We start from the raw sequence: 22,382 nt of genomic DNA, 5'->3' as shown, positions 1-22,382 counted from the left end.
TGCACAGAAATAATTTCTAGCATATAAATGAAGTTTATGCAACTAAAGCAATATGAGCAATTATAAAAGTAGTTTTAGAGATGTAGATTATTGCCTCTAATTTCATCTATCTCTTAAAAAATTTAAAAGTACGTTGCTAAGTAACTCTACTATTTTCTATCTGCTCTAGATTAAACTGGAAGTGAGGATTTTATCAAACCATTTAACAATGTCATGCCCATTTTCTGCTGAATGTTATGGCAAATGTAGATTGCTCAGGTTCCTGGGTCAGCCCTACATCCCAACCCCCATGCACTGAGCCACCATTTACCAAGAATGGGTCAGGTAGAGCACTTTTCTCTGAACACTTTGCTTAGGTTTCACTTGATGCCTTGCTGGGCTTAGCCTTGTGCATTCGAACTGTACCACTTCCCTGGTGACATCAGGCACTTGGGCAAGCCAGCCCTGTGCCCAAGCAGATGCCGAGCTCCATTGCTGGAAGTGCTACTACTGGTCTGAGAGGGCTTTTGTTCTTTGCTGGTTTGCTGGTTTGTTTTGGTGTTTAGCTAATGCTGTATCTTTCTCATCTAGTCCAGGGCATCATCTTACACCTGGGTACAACAGCTAGTGTATCTAACTTCCACTTATGGGTGGGGAGAACTTTTTGTTTGCAAAGATCCCATGGAAAACTGGATGAAAGCTCATCTTGTGTTACCATATTCTTGCTCTTTTTGAACATGTGAAGGATAGATTTCTTATATGTCCTTTTGTCCAGCATTTTAGTCTCTCTTTTGTCCCTCTCCTTCTCTCCCTTGCAGAATAAAAGCGTGCATTTACTTCTGGCAATTCCAGGTTTTCATGGGATCTTTTGCCACATGCCAATGCAGAGGAAGCAGGAAGATGATAAATGGCATTAGGAAAAGGAAAATGGAGCACATCCTGTGCTGAACATGCACAGGAGAGCTTGAAGCTGAGATGCTCTGTCATGGCAATAGAGAATGATATGAACCATACTGACCCTGTATACAAGCCGGTTTGGGTTTTTGGTTAGAAAAGAAGACATCTTGCCTTCTCTGTGTGGTGCTCCACACTACCTTGCCTGCTAGAATAATTTTCTGGATGTTTCTGCAGTGAGGAACATGGTAGAAAACCAGAGGAAAGACAGTGGGAGGGAGGTGACCTGCCATTTTCCAATATCCACTTAAAAGCTAAAACATATCCTTCAGAAATGTTCTGAGGGGAAAAGGTCACCCTTTTGTCCTTTCTCCTTCTTTTGCAAACTATTGGATGTAAAAGCAGTTTCACTCTTTAACATTTACAGATTGACCTCAAAAATAATCAGTGGCATCCTAAAATGACTGTTAACCCTGGGGGCTGCAGAGATGTCTGCCATTTGTCGAATACTTCCACAACATTTGAATTATCAGAAAAGCATAGGCACCAGTTTAGTAACCTTCTTCTGGGATTGTTTGCTTAACATTTCCTATTAGACCATGCTCAGTATGGACAATATCATTGGCTAACTTAGTTTTCTGAATTACAATCATAACTCATGCTTCAGTACCTTATGTTCTGGCTACTAGTCTTAGTTTAAATCTGTGGTTTAACTTTCCTCTGTACCTTTAACTTGGAGATTGTACATAAAAGTTTTCCTTGTTAACCATGCTTGCAATGTCCAGATTAGTGCCCTAATGCCTTAATAATTTTGAGGTCTAAAACACTGCTGTAGAAAAGAGTTAAAACATAGCCTGGAATGAAAGAACTACTTAACAAATGTTATATCCCCTTCCCATGGAATGCATTAGGTAAGTATAGGTTGTTCAGGCTTCTAGGTCTCCTATGCAGTGTGACCTCATGATACCAAATCCAGATGAGACGCAAAGTCCCGTGTCTCTTCTCAGGGGGAAATGTGTGGTAGGATAGTGTATATTTTATTTTCTTTTTGCATTTAAAGTAGAGTTTAAAATTTAGGAGAATTTAGATGAACAGGAAAATTAACTTCCATGAACCTATACTACCAAACTCATGCTAATATCTGAAAGAGATGTGTCTCCTTAGTGCTACAGAAACCTTCCAGCAATATCATGCTCCAAGAACAAAAAGTATGGCTTGGAGGTGTTCAAACAATAATTCTATGGAAGTGTCTTCATGTAGACATCATTGTTTCAGGCTGTGATTGTTTATTCATCCCATAGTTCTTGTAAATCTGCACAGACCCCTGGAGTGCTGGTGATCTCAAACCTTAGGAAGATCAGCAGTGGAGCATGTACCCTTTTCAGAGCTGCAAGATTTCCATGAGATGTTAAAGGGAAAATAAACATTTCAGTGATGCACTCCTATTTTCTGTGGGTAACCATTTATTCAAAATAAGTGCAGACTGATAGGTTCAATGAAGTCCCCACATCTGAATGGGAATGGAGAATGGTAACGTTTAGCATTTACTTTTTTGTTCTCTTTTTTTTTTCCTCTACTTCCTTTCTAGTACCAAGGGAAGGGGAAAAAAACTCACTCTTTTCTCTTTCAAAACTCCAGACTTTTATTCCTGGCAACTTTAATTGCAATTGTGCTCTAATGTCTCTCTTTTTTAATACAAAAAATGGGTACGTGCACAAAGTTGTTCTTCTGTTGCTCTCTTCTCCTGTCTACTTATTAACAGAGCTGTAAAGTGGTTGATCATGTCACATGAGGGATGTCAGACCTTTATATTTTCTTAGACATAAGTCCAAGGTAGAGTTACAGAGGGCTAATGGAAACTCAGGCTTTTAATTTCATCCTTCTGTAGTTAAATATTTAATTAATTGTTGAATGTTTTTGCAGCTGAGCATTGAGTCTTTTGTTCCACGTGCTTAATTCCATGTGCTGAGCTTTCGTAGGCTCTGTGGTGCATTCTGCTTCTCAGCGTCATGCTGAGGTGCTAGTCAAGGGGAGGCTGAAAATCTCAGCAACTTACAGTGGTGTATCTTGCAAATGTAAAAAATTTGCCTCCACTAACTTTCTAAACACTGCTGGAAAGTTATTACAGTGATCTGAGGAGAGTGATGCTCAGTTGAGAAGAGACTTAATTGCTTTCAATCTGTATAGGCAGGTGGTCATGTGTAGCTGCAATATTTCTTTTCTCTGGCTATTAGCTTGCAGATTGTGATATTCACCCAGGTTTGCCATTGAGACTAATGTTTTCCAGCTGCTGCTTGCTAGTATGAGCATGTTTCTGGTAACTGAGCCTTGCATTTGAGTAACTGTAGATGTCATACAGTTGGGCTGCATATGGAACACTTGATTTAAAAAAATTGTTGAATTTTAGGTTCAACAAAGCCAACTGGCTTCAGAGCCTCTGGTAAAGTATTCTTTGCTTCAGTTTCTAACTTCATTCATAGAACAAGCAAAGATTGCTTGAGTCTTTCTTATTGTTTTTTTACTGAAAGAGAATTGTACTAGTAAACACTGGAGTTGTGATTAAAGAGCCCAGTTAAATTCCACCTTCCTAAATATAAAACATATTTTTTAATACTTATTTGAGTACTGAATTACAGACATTCATTGCAGATTACTTTTATTTAGCATTTCTAAACATTATTTTTGTAGTTGAATCAAACTGTAAAATTATTCTTAATGATGACGGCATTTTGTAAAGACTGAGTTCTTGCTTTGCACTAGGTATAGTTATCTTTGAGGAAAAGATCATAAGGAAAAACTCTCAAGAACCCTCAAATGAATTTTGAAATTGTAGCCCACGCAAATAAAATCTGGAACTCAAAAAATTGTGAGGAAGCCCCAGTCTCTTCAGCAATACTGAAATTGCACACTGATTTATATCTGAATTACCACATTACTCTGAACAAGTTTTAGAACAGCTCTTTTAATCTTTTCTAATAGCAAATACTTATTTGCTAGCTTCTAAAAATAAGAATAGATACAAAAAAAGATGTACAAAAATATCCAGGAAAAACAATTGAATGGCATGATAGGCAGCCAGGTGAAATTCCCATGTTTTCATTTGTGGATTAATTGAAGTCTATAAATAAAATAAATAAAATCCAATTATTGCTATAGTATTCCAGCTGGAAAACCTCTCAAGAGCACCAAAAATAAAAATATCAGTAATGTGCAAACAAGCAAAGAAATTTATGACAGAACTTTCAGTAGCTAGAGAGTTAATGGCATAGATTGTCTTACAGTGATTCACTATATCTAGCTTGTAGATGACAAAGTTGTTCTCAATTTTATAAGGTTAATTTAGTATTTTTAGGGCAATTTTGTATTTAATGTGGAAGTTTGAAATGGAAAAATGCCAGAGATATCTTCTTTCTCTTCCTGTGCTGACTTTGACAGACTCCCATCTCCGTAGTCCTGGCATACTAGTTACTAGGGACTCAGTTCTCTACTTTCCATTTACAATTCTTCTGTCTTCTCTATAGCCCTGTAATTCTGGTTATCAGGTTTATTTCAAATGGTGCTGTGTATCTTGGCTTCTGAGTATGTACAGTAAACTTGCCAGAATAAAGCATGCTAAGAACACTCACACAAATTTAAAAATAAATTTAAAGGACTCTTATGTTTCTTGAACTTATCTGAATACCAGCATAACAAGTATGAATGATTGAAATAAATTAACATCCATTTTTAAAATGAATGTTTCACATACCTTTCTTGCAAGGATGCAGTATTCTCAGGCACAAATATTTAAAATTAATGATGTTGTCAGAAATCATGAGACAAAAATTGCCTTATGGTTTAGGACTCTTTCAAGACTTTTCTTGCTAAATCCAAGATTAGAAGAGAAATCTAGATTATTTTTGTACTCAGTACTAGAGCTGATGCTTTTATAAAATCCAAATGCTTTGAGTTTATCATAAAATTATGAGTTGTCAACTTACAAATACAAGAGTTCATAGAAACTGAGTAAATTTGAAGCTGAGTGTCGTTTGGTTAGGATCTTCTATTATTTATTTACTTTAAGGTCTCTTCTTTCGCAGGCTAGACTCTCTAATGTTTTTTGGCACACACGAATATTTTCTTGACTGGTCTCTGAAAAATATGATAATGAAAGTAGTTTTCTTTTAGTTTTAAAGGAAAAAAAAACCTGCCACCTAATTTTTTCTTTCTTCCTTTGTAACTTTTGAACTTTTTACATGGAAAGTGTGCTTTCAAAAGACTTGTGGTTATGTAATGTAAATGTTCTGACATAACCTGTAGAAACATAGAAACATTTAGGCTGGAAAAGACCTCTAAGATCATTGAGTCGAACCCTTAACCCAGCACTGCCAAGTTCAGCACTAAACTATGCCCCTCAGTGCCACGTAATCTATTCGTAATAAAAAAACCAAATCAAAATGTACAAAGATAGCAGTTCACAAATTCAGTCTGTGACTCTGAGCCTGGCCTGCAGTCCTTTGTTTCTCTCTGTCCCTTGGTGCAGGTGCTAAGAACTGAGAGCTGTGGGGCTGTTCTTCATTCCCTTGATACTGATCTGGTCACATTTGTACTGCTGATCTTGATTTACTTACCAAGACTTCTGAAATTCCAGAATAGAATCTAGTTTGAGTGCTGTGATAGAGGGGAATGTACCTAAATTTGCCACCCTTCAAATCCCTAATTTCTGCCATTTCTTTCAGATAATCATCTCCAGCAGTGCCATGTTGCTGTGTCTACTTGATGCTTAATCACACTTTAAAGGAAGATACTTCCGATTTTCATTACTTTCTATGACTATAATAACGTAATTGCTACAGCTCAGATCTGTGTGTAGGAAAGGAAGCTTCTGCAGAATGTGACAAATATAACTCAGAATTTTCAAACTTGTGTAATCTTAAAAAAGGTCTCGGAAAGTTAGTGAACCAATTTAGAACTTCCTCTTGTATCTGTTCAAATTTGAATAATCACTCAGAAAAGGGATGTCATTTCAACAGAGACATGGATCTACTTGATAAAATATAAAATAAATATAGCAGTGACCAGAATGTGTCCAATGCCCAGAAACATAATGAAAGCAGATTAAAAAGGGCTTATGGTTGTTTTTCAAAGATTCAAAATCTTCTGTTTAAGAAGAAATGGCTTTGTTTTCTTACATCTGTCTTCAATAAAGCACTAAGATGGCTGCCAAGCAGTAGCTACATCTTCATCCAGCTGGATACACCTGAGCTTTCTTAGCTTGAGAAAAAATCCTTCTCAGCAAGTCAGCCGTAACTGAGCGAAATGTGCATATTTGGAACTATAAATCAAAATGTCCACGTACAGATGTTCTCAGCCTAGAGGCATAAATGTGAAGGAGCTTGGTTCCAGAAGGATTTTTCAGCAGTACCTGAAATTGGTCAGAGATGCTTTACAACTGTAGAATTGACATAGTACTGTAAAATCGCCGTGAGTGACTTGCTTGTTATGCTGTTCTCATATGTGGTGCACAGTGGGAAGCTTCAAAGAGAGCAATTCAGTACCATGCCAATATGCAGAAAAACAGCCTTCTCTAACAGAGAATTGGGGTGAAGGAGTCATTATGGGATGGGCTTGCTTTTTAAAAAAAGGAGTAAATATCTCTGAGCCCTTACAGCACCTATTGGCATTGGGCTTTTCTGAGGATGGAAATGGATATTATCCCATTTTGCAAATGGGGAAGTTGGGCTGCAAATTCGATGGCCTTCCATGCAAAAGCAACTGGGAAAAATTGAGTAGGTTTTGGGTTCTTGCCTTTCCCGACCCCAGGCTGCTGTGGATCCCTGAAAATAGAAAGAGGGAGAGGTAATCTTATAACTTTGTGATGTGTTACAGTTTTAGTGTGTCTGCTTTGAAAGGGAAGATGTCATCTGTCATTTTTACAATGATACACTTTTGTACTATGAGAGGTTCCAGAGGTTTAAACCCAAGAATATTGTCCCATGCTCTACGATGGCTATTTCACCTTCTGAGAATCAGATGCCTCCTGCTGTAAATGAGCATGTTGTGATTTTAGGGAAAATGTGATGGGGTGGTTGTAGTTTTGCATTATTTATGTAAGTTGTCCTGAGTAAGGAGAATAAATCCTTCTGTATCTGATTTCTGTTTTGGAATGAAGTGGCTCGTGTCAGATTCTGTGAGGAGAAGTTTGTGACAAACAGAGTTTGAAGTCATTGGCAAGCAACATAAAAGCATCTAAACGTTTTAGACTTGTATATTCACACAGAGAAGAATTTGAAAAGGAATCTTCTTTTTAATCACCACATTGCCAAAGCTAGTAAATACTTAAATTGTCCACTTATAGTGAAGAATTGCTAAGCTGAAAGTGGAGAGGGAAATTGGGCATTTCTGTAAAAAAAGGATTTTTTTTTTTGGTTTATGTGTAAATCATAGAATAACCTTACCTGTGGTATTGCTTACCAGTCACCTGTGATTAAAAGTAAAAGAAATACCGAAAGTAAGAGATAGAGGTAGGTAAGAGACTGAAATGAGCATATTTGGGGTTGTAAATATTCTTAAAATAGTTAGGTGTTTCTTGTGACGTATTTCTTAAAACTGGCTCACTTGGCATTTTTTGGGATAGCATGAGAGCTTTGAAAGTAATATTTCCAAATATGGATAAGAGACTTTAATGCGCTTGAATCATATTTCAAGCCAGCCCCCTTGTTTGGGATGTGTGAATTCAGTGCTCAGCTTGTGCATATGGGGGGGATTACCCAGAAAACTGCAGTGAGCAGAGCTGTGAACATGATTTCTGCAGAGCTATATGCCTCCTGGCTCCTGACAGCCAACATCTTGAAGTTTATGAAGTGCAGCTCCCTCTCCCCAGTGCCGAAGCAAATGAATTGCCAAACTCTGGGAGCCAGAGCTGAGGCAGCAGGGCAGAGGCATTAACTCAGTTCATATTTCTTGATGACACCTCACAGGGGAATGCAGGGGCCCTGTCCCACCAGCTGACCTGCTAGAGCAGAAAGGGAAAAATCCCCAAATTTAAGTGTTGGCCAGTCTGACCACTGCTACCTCACCAGCCAGAACTGATTATAAAAAGCCTCTGGAAAAGCCAGTTACTGTTGGGAGTTGTAGCAGCTGTGTTCTGTTAATGGAATTAAAATGAATTTATATCCTCTTACTCCTACACCATCTTCCTGGGGCACAGATGGGTTCCATGTATCTGCTAGTATGGGGGACAGAGAAATGGAGCTGCAGTGCTGGTTTAAAACATGGGCTACTACTAAAATATATTAGTGCTGAAACAGCTAGTAGAACCTTTCTAGTGGTATTTTGCTTTTTATTTATGGTTCTGTCTTGAAACATGAAAACCAATTTTCCATATTTCTGCAGTCTCCATTGCTTTGATACTTCTCTCATTTAAATCCTGAAATAGCTCGGTTATACTTTATATTGATGTCTGCTTACCTTCTTTGGTTAGAATAAATAATTTTTCACATAGTCATGGGCTGAAATCTTCTTAAACTGAAGGAATGGCTATAAGAATTCTCTATAAATAGCATATGGGCATTGGAAAATAAGTTTTTTTTCTGGTATATGGTATGAGGTGACTAAAACTGCAAAGTGGCCTACATACAGCCTTGTTGGAGATGCATCTAAGAGCTATATCATCAAAGACAATTGGTATGGATTCTGAGCTGCTGAAATTTAATTGTGGCCATATTAGGTATAACTAAATTAATTGACATAAAATGCAAGTTAATGCTCAGGTGAGAGGGTGGAAAAGGGCATCCAACTCCACAGCCCTCCCTGTAAAGTTATTTTTGCTTTCATTTAGTGAGTTTAAATTTGATAGCTCTTATGGACAGATTTTCTACTGATACTTAAGTGGAAATGTAAACTAAGCTATTTTATTGAGAGGAGATACTCATCTGATCATCTTTTCTGATTTCTAGTTTTCATCGCTGCTGCAATGATGTTCTTCTTTTTGGGTAGTCGCTAGCTTGGAATGGTTCTGGCTGAGTAATTATTAAATTGGATTTCTGCCTTTCCTGGTTTGAACATAAATGTCTCAGTGCAATTCATGGATTTCACTAGCTGCTCACTTCATATCTTGCCAAATGGACTTGTTTGCCTCTGGTCTTACGTAACCTTCCCTCTAGCAGAGCTGATCAGACATCCCAATATAACCCAAACCAAAACAAGCAAAAAGAAAAGAGAAAGTACAGTCACTGAAGATTTCAGAAAGAAATTTAGGCAATTGGTCCAAGCCTGGGAGTCTTGAGTCCAAGCTGACATCTAATAGCTTAAAGTGTGACATGGTGCAGCTTACTGCCTGCCATGGCTCTTACTTTGAGATGACTAGAAACACTTTATGTTTTTAAAGTGAATTTTTTAAACCTGACCCTTATCCTGTTGGATCAGGAGATGAAACTCTCTAACAGATGTTGGTTTTGTTCTGCAGTTCCCACTGTCGTCTTGCACCACTGAAATCAAAAAGCAAACAGTGGTTGTTTCCTCTCAACCCTCTGGTACACAGAATATGCTGTACCTTATTAGCATCATGGGGTACTGAAGGAGGGTAAAAGGCTCCACTGATAGTGCTCATGGATGCAAACCTATGGTTCTCCCTCTGTGTCAGGAAATACAGCTCTCATTTCTCAGGTTTTGGAGAATACTCCAAGTTTTAATTAAAGATTGCCTAAGATGTCTTGGTATTTTTAACAGTCATTAAAGGAGTGCAAATGAGTAGTGGTGGAAAAGATGGAGAGAGATGATATACAAGTAAAAATTAGCTGGTTAATAATTTTTTCTTTCAGTAGTTTTTGAGTACCCGTTCCATGCCATTTTGATAAACTTCCCCCAGTGATTAAAGTGAAACTGGTATATCAGCGTGAATGTAATATTTTGTTTAAAAAAGGAGGGGAGGGGGGAAGAAAAAAGTCAAAATGCAGTATTAAACATGCATTTTAAATAAGATCAAAAAGAAAGTCTGGAATATGAGATTTTCTTTTGTCTTAATGTATGCTGGTTTAAAAAAACCCCTGCATATTGTGCTAGTGTGAGAACCAGGAAGTGAAAGAAAGTGAAGTGAAAAACTTAATATAATAGACAAAGCTGCAGTCTGGTAGAAAATGTATATGGCACAAATGACTGCTCAGGATCAGAAATATAAAAAGTTTTCCAAGGTGTTGAGCATTCCATCTTCCATTTTCCTGATTTCTTTTGAGCACATTTTTACTAGAAGATGTTATTGCAACAGAGCTGTGAGAAGCTGAGGGCTGATAAGCTGCTGACACTGATTCTGTGATCACGAGGAAGAATTTTTCTTAGCAACATGAGAAATACTTGTAATTCAGCCCAAAGTCTCACAGGTTTAATTATAGGTAGTTTTGATGTTACACAAGGCATGACTTGACTTGAATACATTGACTTCAGTACAACATTTTTTGTTTAAAATGAAACTTTGTACACAGGACTGAAAGCCAGAAGTTTTTATTCCAAGAAGAAATGCAGCAGCTCTTCAGAGAGTTGGTGCAAAATACCCTGTAAGTGCTGCTGTGGTGGTGAGAAGGCTTTGTGCTGGTTGCTTGCAGGAGGTTAAATTCCAGCAGAAGCATGATGTGTAACACTATCCTAAAGACGTAAGCATGCTCAGCTTTCTAATGCCATGTTAGATGTACATGTATTTTTGGAATAATATTTCAATTACTAATTTAACAGTCATCAGCAATTGTGTATTAACTAGAGGGTGAAATTTGTTTTATCCTGTGATTCTTGCATGTGTTTTAATTTTTGGGGAATGCTGTTGCTGTGTTCAGGACTGAGGTTATTGGGAAGGTGGGCACATCATCAGTGACTGAAGTAGATGCTTGTTCTTTGGGAGAAAAGAGCTGTCAGTGCTCTTTTAAAATCAGCCAACCTCTTCTGATGTCTAAACCCAAAAATGTGATACATCCAGGAGCATCAAGTGGATGTGCAATCATTTCTTTTTGAGGAAAAAGAGAGACAAGCTATTCCTGACGCTCAATATAGAGCTAAAACAGATAGAAACAGGCAGAGAATATGTTAACTAGATACTACATCTTAAAATACTTAAAGGGTTGTGTTATGGAATAAAGGAGTCAACAATAAATATATCATTTAAATTGCTATTTTTTTGTTTTGTTTTGCTGGGTGAACTAAGTATCGTGTATTTTGGAAGAAGAGCTTGCCATGCTCTCATGAACACCACGTTATGCACAGCAGCAGCAGGTGCTGCATTAATTCAGTGGCGGCTGGTCTTGGCTCCCTGTTTTCCTCCTTTCAGTGGTGCAGTTGTCGAGTCACATACTGCAGTCAGAAATGGCGTGTTGCACTCCACGTGCCTCAGATTTAAAGACGAAAAACAAAACTGAGAACTGGATTTGGTTTATAATGGTAAATGGAGTTCCATTCCTTGTGGTGAGGGTGTCAGGCAAACAGAAGAAGGAAATTACATAGTCTAAGGATTGCTATGACCTATCCTAGGTCTGTTAAAAGTTCTGTTCCCAGGTATAGGATGCTTTCTTACAGTCAGGGTTTAAGAACGGTTTTTTACAGCCATTGCTTTTTTCATCAAGTAGCACCATGAGATGGAAAACAAAAACGAAGAATTTAGCAATGACTTGGAGAATCCATTTTCAAAGCAAAACTCCTAGATCCTAGATTTCAAAGCTATTTCTTATAGCATACCATAATTAATATTCTAAGAACTCTTTCAAGTTTGATTAAAACTAGTTTGACCATTTAAAACTAGTTTGACCATGGACATTAAAATAATAGAGGTGTTTTTGAGTGTGGTATGTTAGAAAAATAAAATATAATTATAGATCCCCATAAATAACTTTCTCTAGTGAGAGTTCCCTAGTTAAATACCCAAATGCCTTATTCAGAATGTGAATGTGGCTCTCCATGACTATTTTAAGAAATGACAGGTAAATTTACTATTTATACAAACAGTAACCAAGAACATTTACTATTGAAGAAAACATGTAAATTAGGATCATATGATCATTTCTTTTTTTAGTATAGAAAGCATGAGTTTCAACTCTCTTCATGTTCCCCAGACTGGTTGTTCTTTATTCAAGAAGAGGCTAGAAAAATATAAGCTATAGGCGTTAAGCTTGTTTCCCTTTTCCAGTGTGAAGTCCCTCCAGGAATGAGGTCTTCCCACCACTGCTCTTCAGTAGGACTGTAGTGTGAAGGAGAATCATGTTTTCATTGCTTGCTGGCATTTGACTGTTACATTTTCAATGTAGTCTTTGGAGGCACCCAAAGGAGGAACTGTTCCTGGGTCTACAAGCCAAGCATATTTGTGGTGTTGAGATCCATGGTAGGGATTGCACTAGAGGGACAGAATTCAAGCAAAACACAATTTAAAAGGAAATCATCCCATTATCTAGGCTTTTATCACCCTGTGTGTTTTTGTAATTATACATGGTGGTGGTGGCTCAGGTATTTGAGGGAGGCAAAAAGTGGCTGGCCATAATTGGAATAATATGTGTGGAATCTCACCTCTCCCTCAGTGTTGCATGTCCCGGGACCTAAACAGCTTCAAAGATGTGGATAATAACCACCTCTGAAATTTGCATCATTACCCTCTTAGAAACTTCATTCTAGGATACAGGTTAGAAAACTGGCTAGTACAAAATATTTATTAAACTGGCTGCTGAGGAGACATGCACAAACCCCAAAATGATGTGGCAATTTAGAAAGAAGGAGAAGGCATATGCTTATATGGCTTGGTTTAGTCTTTCAGGTTATTTGAATCCTGCAAGCTGTTTCTACAGGAGGTGTTCTTGTAAGGTTAATTTCAATCTTTGCAAAGCAGGTGTTTACAGCAGAGTTTCCTCTTCCAACCATGTGCCTAACAATAGTGTGATTAAGATCGATTAAGATCTCACTCTGGGGCAGGCTGACTTTTGGCTGCATGTGTGTGCCTGCACGAGCATGTCTGCAAGCTGCTTTTATTATTCAACAAAGAGAACATATGCAGTTAAACTGAATATAGGAGAAATGCTTTGAGTGAGTCTTGAATCTGTAAGAAGACTGGTAGGCAGAATGGAGCAGATGAGGCAAACAAATAGAAATTGATGGCAGCATTTTTAATTTAAGCAATCAGAGCATCAGATGAACTGAATGCAAAGCTGAGCAATACATCCACTGCACTGTAAAAAGAATATATTTTATGCTGCCTCTTTTTTGCTCAGTTTTTAATATGACTTGTTTTTGTTATACACAATGCAAAACAGCTTTGGATTTGCTGCCAGGGATGAAACTGAACGTGCTGGAAGTTGTATCTGCACTGCTGGGCAAAGTAGTACTGTGTTGGATCAGTGAAAAAAGCCCACACGTGGCAAAACACTGCAATTCTGCTTTGAAAGCAGCAATGAGAAAATAATGAAGAAAACCAACACAAAAATGTGTCAGTTGTAGACAACTGTCTAAGGAGAATAGGGGTGCTGTTATCTCTCTCCCTGTTAGGTGGGATAACAAAAGACTTTATCTCTGCCTGCAAACCCCAGCCTTGCCTGGGGTGAGGAGGGAATTTGTGCACAGCAGAGCATTTCTTCCATGCTGCTCATTGTCTCAGGAAGGCAAGAATGGCTTGTGTTTTCAGCTTGTGTGCTCTGCAAGATGGCTCTGTAGCTGGAGAGGCTACTTGTGCACTGTGGAAATGAGGTGTGTTATATTTGGGAACCTGCTCCCACAGAGTGACTGCAGCACACAGTACTTCACTCAAGTGGCTCTCATGGAGTGACACACACAGACTGCATAAGGCAGTGATGTCACACACTTGTTCCCCCAGACCCTCCTAGAGCAAAGGGAGTGCTGCTGTCTGACCACAGCCAGGCTGAGCATTGGATCTTCAGTCACTGCTCTGCACCCAGGTTCTCCATCTGTAGGGCTCTCCAAGTCAGGGGGATGCAAGTCGAGTTTGATCAAATAATGGACAAATTTTACTTTTATTCAGGAATTCTGCCTAGCTAGCTACCTTTTTTACACACAGGGTGCAATCATGGATTACACGTGTGAAATGCTTGTGGTTTCAGGCTGATGCTCTATGAATTGATAATTCTGGCAATACCTTTACCTCTTATGAAACATCATCCTTCATCTGTTCTTGGAAATTTTTTTTCCTAATTGATTAATTAATACACACCTCTGACCACAATCACATAAATCTTAGCAGTATCTCAGGTACAATTTTTTAATTTGGTCTCAAAAAAATTGTAATGTGATTGTTAAGTTTTCTGATAATTTGCTGTATTAGTAGCAGTTATGCATCTCAAATGAAGCAGTTTTTCATGTACAAGTTCTTTAATAGACAGAGATAATTTTATATCAGCCTGCAGTGTGCTTAAATTATTATAATTCTGCTAAGTGAAGTCCAATATAAACAATAATAATTTAGGTATATTAATCAAAATTGGCTCATATTAAAAATCTTGCTTCCCATTTTTGTGTTGTATACATGTCCCTGAGAAATTTAAAGCAATATAAAAATTGAAGTTCCTTTTTTTAAAAGAAATTTGCCTTAAATATATTCTGCTGCTCACCAGAGAAAACTAAAACTGAAATCTGGCTGAGAATTGAGCATTTAAACTTGGCAGTGTTACTTCCTAGAATTCCTTTATTGTCTGAGTTTTAGAAGAAAATGATTAAGTCCCAAAATTGGAATTTGCTTCTTTTAAGATTATGGTTAGGATATCAGGTGAGCATAATTTCTGTGTTTTAAGAACTCACTGTTCTTTTACTCTATACCCGTTTTCTAAGTCTTGAGATTCACAAGGCTTTGGAAGCAGACAAGGAGATGCAGTAGTTACAGGACTGTGCACGTGTTGAGGGAGGGATTAAAAATTATCTGTGGTCCGTGAAGAAAACAGCACAAGTGACAAGCTGAGATATTCCCAGTTTGTTATTGTGTCTCATAGCAAAGAAACATACAAAATTGTGTGGTGCTAAAGAACAACCAGGTCATACTTTTTTGTCTGCACCTCATGTCTGAGCACCTTGCTGCTCTGGGGTCCGTGCAGGTGTGCAGGTGATGCTCACAGCCCCATAGGTGCAGATTTCCACAATGTGCTCTGCCTTTCCTGGCACAGCTTTGTGCCAGCCCAGCATCTCCTCAGAAGGGAGAGATGGCCAAGGGTGTGTTTTCTTCTGCCTCCCTCATACCAGCCTGCCTGACTGTGGAAGAGCTGTTTCCCATCACTGCTCTGAAGCATAAGTAATACAGAACAAGAGGATAGGGTAGGGTAAGGAAAAGGAAAAGGAAGAGAAGAAAGAGAAGAGAAGAGAAGAGAAGAGAAGAGAAGAGAAGAGAAGAGAAGAGAAGAGAAGAGAAGAGAAGAGAAGAGAAGAGAAGAGAAGAGAAGAGAAGAGAAGAGAAGAGAAGAGAAGAGAAGAGAAGAGAAGAGAAGAGAAGAGAAGAGAAGAGAAGAGAAGAGAAGAGAAGAGAAGAGAAGGCCATAGATTCTGAGACTTGATGAGGCTTGAACCTGAGTGACACCTAGCATTTCTGTTCTGTTAATTCCAAGTAAAAACAGACAAAACAAAAGATGAGTGAAGATAATGGAGAAAGAACAGAAAAACATGGCTCTGTTGCTAAAAGGCAAAGCTAGCAAGTCTAATTCTGTCTAAGGTTATGCTAACAGATATTTTCTAACATTAACCTGGAAAACTGATTGACCTGGCAAGGATAGAAATTTCTCTTGAGTGTGTGTACGTGTAATGGGAAGAATGAAATTCTATTGTTTATTTTGAGAAGCAGTAAATTTTGGGTGTTTTTCTTTCATAAAAATTTCAGAAAATCTTTCAAAACCAGCATTTGCATGCCCCTTGTTTCTTTCTGTTCCCATATGTATCCCTTAAATAAAACTTTTTGCCCCTTTTTTTTAAATGAAGGTGTAGGGTGAATCACTGGGGTACAGAGGTGTGATGGTTTCTTCAAGATCTTTCTATTCCTTTTCAGCAGCTGGGGGATGGGGCACGTTCTGGGATCAGTATTTCATTTGATTTGGAGTGTTGAAACTCTGCCTTGTGAGGGATGTGCATTTTTGTCTGCAGGCAGTGTGAGATAACTCATGCCTGGGAACAGGCTTGTGCAAGGGCTACTTTGGCCTGAGCCACCGCACGTGCCTGCCCTGCGCTGGAGGCTGTGGAATTTCAGAAGGCACCCATTGTCTTCCTGAACTGGTTTTTCTGGCAATGGGCTGAACTCCCAATGCTTTGCACGCAGTCAAACAGGAGCTTTGGAAGTTTAGCTTTGGCAATCAGACTGAGGTAACATTAGGTGCAATCTGTGAGTTTGGCCTTTCCTGCTGCCCTGCCCGCAGTACTGTGAGGGAGGGTGATAACTAACCCAGTCTTGTAATAGTCAGACTCTTTAATGGTGTGTGAAAGCCTCTGCTGAAAGAAATGTTTAGGAGTTTATAAGCACATAAAGCTAATTGGGCAGACAAAGCTTTACTGACAAAAGAGAAGTAAGAGTCTAACTCTAGGGACCTTTTCAATATAGAAGAACAATTTGAAGTATAAAACTTGCAAATAATAATTATTTTTACAAACTGTACAAATGTGTGCTGCCCATATTCCAGGCACTCATGTTTATGAGTCTTCAGATGGAGAATTTGAAATGTTCCATGAGTTCTTCTTCCTCTTGCATTATGATCTTATGGACATTGAATCTTTGGGTCCTGATTATCACAAATATGGAAATTTCAAAGTGCTTAACATTCTCCAGGTGACCTTTACACCCGAAATGTTTTAATCTAAATAATCCACCCCAGAGATTATTTCTACTATAAATTAAGAAAGGTAACTATGCAACTTCTCTGGTTCTGTTCCTGCTTCCTGCAGGAGAATGGAAATTTCAGGTTGTGCAAAATGTATAACAGCTTCTAGAAACTGAAGAAATCCTTGCTCCTGTTGCAAGGAGTAGCTCTTCTACAGTCAGACACAGTGATCTCTGGACTGGTTTCTCTTTCCATAAGAAGAGCAATACAAAGTATATTGACCAGCCTGGGAAGGAGACAAAGTCTATTGTAGCTTCCAAGTGTTATATTTTCCCTCACTATTCTAAAGTACTGCTCTGCAGAGTCGTTCATCAAAGTTCCCTGAAAATTACTGCTAAATTACAACTTGTTATATAAAATTGGCTTCTGGACTCTCTCTCTCTAGACCCTTTTCTTTCCAGCAGTAAGAAGACACAGCCATCAAATGCTGTGCCATTTTATAGCAATGGTGCTCGGCACAAAAATAGTCAAGGACCTTCATTTGGGATGTGCTTGCTACAGAGAGCATTATGTTCATCCGGCAGCTGCTCAAGCTAGCTCAAAACCTGTACCTGCCAGTGGAAGTGAAGACCTGGGGTTCAGCCTCTAAATAGTGGTCAATAGTTGTAGGCAAACTTTGGTCCTGGATCCCTCATTCACAAGGTGAATGCAGTGATTACGGGGTTAGGGAGGGGCAGCGGCAAAGGGAGAGACTGAGCAGTGAAGCCAGGACCCCAGTCGCACTGGGACAGAGGGTGCATTCCCTTCATTTTTTTCATAATTTAGTCCCTTGGTGGGTGTTAGGAAAGATGTCTGTACTCTTTTTAGGTGTTAACATGTAGGTAGTAAAACAGAGCGGGTTTAACACTGTATGAATTCGCATCTCAATGACTTTTTGCACTTTGCTTCACTTGGGAGACATTTCATTGACTTTCACTTTCATTTAGTACCAGGTGGGATTATCCCCGCAGCAATATCCAGCACAATTACGGAGACGCTTAGGTGTTGTGGTTCACATGCTGGTCTTCTTGCGGGTACAGATGGTTGTAATTTTAAAGACTTTTTAAGGCTTGCTTTGTGTCTGCCACACCTTTAGGTCTGCACTGGATGGTTCAGAGCTGTGCTTCAGGCTGGGACAGGGACAAGACCAGCATCTGTGTTAAGAAGAGGAGCATGTGGGGCTGTTTCTAAAAAAAGGTTACAGGGGAGCCCAGATGTGTTATCAGCAGTCTGGGGACAGGAGGAATGTTTGTAAATCAGATCTGGGGAAAAAGGGACTTTGTAGCATTGCTACCTGGGTGATGACCCCAGTGATTGCTCTGCTTTTGCATCATAGCCTGGCACAGCTGTTATCACAATGATCTTAAGCAGGTTTTTAACAGGGAGGTATGAGATTCAGCATCCCAAAGAGTGAATTTATTCTGTTAAAGTAGTTGAAACTCTACTGGAAGTTGACAGTCCATTTGTAAGTGTAAATATTTGCTAATACACCATAATGGTAGTCTCTGAGCCTCTTCCCCATCTCCTGCTCCAGTACCTTGAGATAGCTGGCTCTGATGTCAGTTGAGACACAGATTTCACAGTGTACCTCCAAGCAATGACAGTGCATGTTTATTTTCTTAGTTTGGGAGCACATTTCTTGTATGTATGCTTCTCTATTTTTTAAAGGTCCTTTGGCATAGACATTCTGTATCCAACTATATCTGAGGTCAAAAGATGGTTGTGGAAAGAAATATAAATTGTGGTCTGTTGCTACTATCTATGAAATAGCAAAATCTTGAAAAAATACAAAAGACACAACAAATGAAATTAAGCTCACTGTACCTGGGCTTTGCTGAAAAATAAATAAAGGCTTAATTAGGGATTACAAATTGGGATACACGCATGGTTTCAATAGAAATCTCCAGTCCGACTGACTTGCAAAAGCCCTCCCAAAGTATTTGGCAGTAACTGCACATAAACAATAATCAGGGCAATATTTATGGAGTAATCTAGAAGGCTATATGTTTGTCAGATAATGAACTAATGTCCACAGCCTGCCCTAAATACCTAAAAACCTGATAATTCTGTAATGAAGGTAGAGATTAGATTGCTCAGCTGTGACTCTGTGGAAGTTAATCCTTTTATTGCTGTTCCTGTAAAATTTCAGACAATAAAGCAGTGTTTCAGTAACATCACATTACCATTTTACAGGGCTTTGTGATAACCTTTCAACAGAATTTGCAAATTGTTACTCTTTTTGAAAGCTGAAGTCAGAAAGATCTCTGCTGACCATAATATCTCAGCCTTGCCCAAAATGTGTGGATATTTGGCTGTTGGGCTCTGCCTGGGGCTTGCATTTGTAGTAGCAGATAATCGACTGAGAGGCAGCTACTTCTTAGTTGTACGTAATATTACTTTATATTCAGCCTGCTATGAGCAATCATACGGATTTTTACTGATTTATATTCACAGTTTTAGCAAGTGTGTGAAAAAAATACAGCCTATAATTATATCTACCTGTGCAAAATGGAAAATTAGAATGATTCATCTCCCTTGGAGAAGTTCTTACATTAAACATTTGTTTGACAGTTCTTTGAAAAAAGTCACAGTCTCCTATTTTCAAATAGTGGAAAACACAGAAATATTTTTCTTAACCTTTCATTAATCATGAATTAAATATTTCCTTTAATACTAAAAGTGTATTTTTTTTTCTCCATTCATAGAGGTTTTTGTTTTCAATAATGACCTATTAATAATATCTGTGTCTCCTGTTTTCATAGGCAAAGTTTGCTTTGAAGTACAGTGGAAGATTTTGTGTATTCTTAGTTAAGACTCCCACATAAAGGCTATATAAATACTAATATGGTTATACACATGGTCAACTTCTTTTAAATAACTGAGCAGTTATTGCTTGTCATGCTTGAAAACTGGGAGCAGAGGCTACAAATATGCTCCTCTCTTCTCCCATTTTTTATTGCATCATGTCAGATGCCACGTGTAAGCTTGTGGTCAGAAGTACCCATATTTGTTTCTTTTGTCTTATGGAGTGGTCTTGCTGTGCTTCAGGCTCTGTCTCCCATCTTCTGAGTGTGGGAATGCAGGGCTTTGGGCAGGCAATCCCTGTGGAAGATGCAGGGCTGGGTGGGACTCTGTGTGTGGAAGCTGTTCCTGCTTCTGGGGCAGCCAGATGCGGGTGCCCACATCCCTGTGGGTGAGGGAAGCACATGCTTCTGGCCCCTGGTACAATCAGCTCTCTACAAAGGCCAATATCCAAGGGAAACTGGCCATGAGGGACAGGCTGTGAGGTGTAGGGAGTAGATGCAGTCTCCTGCATTAGCCTTCTCACTGGCTCTAGGCTTCCTTTGATTTCTCCAACTTCAATGAGAAGGTGGTTCAGAGCCTTTGCTAAAGTGATGGTGGACTTTGTGTTAACCAGGGGTGGATGCCATGATTGACAGCTAAATTTAGTTCATTCCCAGCCTGAATATAAATATGTCTTTTTTCTACTTCCACTCTTTCTCAGGCCACAGAGGATTGTGGTTGTATGTTAGTCCTCCATTATCCTCCTGCTTCTTGTTATTCTGACCCCTTCCTCCCCGCTGAACTGTAACCAGGGTTAGAGGTGTTTGCAGGACTGTTTGCAAGGGGGTGTGGCAGAAGGGTGTTTGCTGACTGAAATTCTGCAGGGCTGAGCAGGATGTAAGCTCAGTGGCAGTGATGCTCTGCAGCATCAGTACATTCAGCTGGCAACATCTTACCCAACCTCATGTGGTCTCCTTTTCAGGAACCAGAATAAATTTTTCCTTTGCACTCTGTTGATTCTCTCAGTGGTGAATACTGGGCTTTGTGTAATCAACCCCTTTCTCTTTTCTGTTACAGAGCTCCAACATGGGAGGCAAACTGAGCAAGAAGAAGAAGGGATACAGTGTCAATGACGAAAAAGCTAAAGACAAAGACAAGAAGGCTGAAGGAGCAGCAACTGAGGAAGAGGAAACTCCAAAGGAGACTGAGGATGCCCAGAAAACCACAGAGACCACAGAAGTGAAGGAGAACAACAAGGAGGAGAAAGGAGAAAAGGATACTCAGGTCACTGCCAATAAGACGGAAGAAAAAGAAGGGGAGAAGGAGAAAACAGTGACCCAGGAAGAAACCCAGAAAACAGAACCTGAGAAGTCAGAGGCCGTTGTCGATGCAAAAGTAGAGCCACAGAAGAACACCGAGCAGGCACCCAAGCAAGAGGAGCCGACTGCTGCCTCTGCTCCTGCTGCCAGTAGCGAAGCGCCCAAACCCTCTGAGCCTAGCACCGATGCAAAAGCTTCCCAGCCTTCAGAAGCCACAGCTCCCAGTAAAGCAGATGACAAGAGCAAAGAGGAAGGGGAAGCCAAAAAGACTGAGGCTCCCGCAACGCCTGCAGCCCAAGAAACTAAAAGTGAAGTGGCCCCAGCTTCAGACTCAAAACCTAGCAGCAACGAGGCTGCGCCCTCTTCCAAGGAGCCGGCGGCAACAGCAGCACCTAGTTCCACTGCTAAGACCTCGGACCCTGCAGCCCCTCCAGAGGAAGCGAAACCTTCTGAAGTTCCAGCCACTAATTCGGATCAAACCATAGCAGTGCAAGATTAAATTGGACAGCCTGTTGAAACAACCACTTAAAACAACCCGTGTCTTTTTTTAATTTTTTCAGCTATACTAACTCGTTTCAGATCTGAAATAGCAAATATGTATTGCCCAGAAAAGAAGGAGAAAAAAAAAACAAAAGAGAAAAAGTGAAAAGGATGTCCCATCAAGTTGGGAGGGAGGGAGGGGGGAGAATCCATATAGTATTTTTGTGGGGAAATATCTAATATACTTTCTGCCAACTTGACACAAGTCCTGGATTAAAATAAATAAATAAATAAATGGATGTCTGAAAGTACAGCACATCTTTTGTATCTGAACTGCTGTAAATGCACTCCACCAGTGTATCGAAATCTTCTTTTTGTTCTATAATGGGGTTTGGGAGTGATGCATTTGATTCTGCCCACTAGGTTTGTGCCAAGGCAATCAGATCTTTATGAAAGCAGTATTTTCTGTGGTTTTTTTTTTTTATTTACAGCCTTTCTTATTTTGATATTTTTTTTATGCAGTGGATGAATGCCAACTTTCAGACAAAACCCACTTAGCTGTCCACATATTTCTCAATGCCAATCCTCCAATTCTTCCTCTCCAAATATTTTTTGGGAGTAAAAAGCATTCTCATCCTACTTAGCCTACCTAGATTTCTCATGACGAGTTAATGCATGTCCGTGGTTGGGTGCACCTGTAGTTCTGTTTATTGGTCAGTGGAAATGAAAAAGTCTGCGTTCATTGCAGTTCCAGTTTCTCTTCCATTCTGTGTCACAGACACCAACACACACTCATTGGAAAACAAATGAAAAAACAAAATGTACAATGGATGCATTGAAATTATATGTAACTGTATAAATGGTGCAACAGTAATAAAAGTTAAATAATTTAAAAAATATATAAGTGTAAAGACTGATTAAATCTTCACTTTTACCCCTTGAGAACTAGGCAAAGGAGGTTCTTACACTTAGAGAATAAGTATGGGGGCTGTTTACTTTCCTATAAACAGTCACTCTCCAACAGCCACAAGTGTTCTTAGGTGAGGTTGGAAGAAGTGGCCAATGAACGGTGCATCTCAAATATGTTTTATCCTAGTCAAAATAGAAATGGTTTCTGCCTGTCTTAACATGTGAAAAATGCTCTCTT

The 22,382-nt window shown here is 39.2% G+C and overlaps 1 protein-coding gene across 2 annotated transcripts in view; it reads left to right on the top strand.

Annotated features, from left to right (window-relative positions):
* BASP1 (brain abundant membrane attached signal protein 1) overlaps positions 1 to 22,139 on the top strand; it is a 50,714-nt gene extending 28,575 nt beyond the window's left edge. For both annotated transcript variants that reach the window (XM_030943765.1, XM_030943767.1), the window contains exon 2: positions 20,514 to 22,139. In XM_030943765.1, coding sequence (XP_030799625.1) covers positions 20,523 to 21,254 — 732 coding nt within the window. In that variant the 5' untranslated portion in view covers positions 20,514 to 20,522 and the 3' untranslated portion in view covers positions 21,255 to 22,139. The remainder of the gene's footprint in view (positions 1 to 20,513) is intronic.
* Positions 22,140 to 22,382: the final 243 nt, after the last annotated feature.

Source organism: Camarhynchus parvulus, chromosome 2 (genome assembly GCF_901933205.1).
Source record: "Camarhynchus parvulus chromosome 2, STF_HiC, whole genome shotgun sequence".
Classification (NCBI taxonomy): Eukaryota; Metazoa; Chordata; class Aves; order Passeriformes; family Thraupidae; genus Camarhynchus; species Camarhynchus parvulus.
This window is presented reverse-complemented; position numbering and strand designations above follow the sequence as displayed.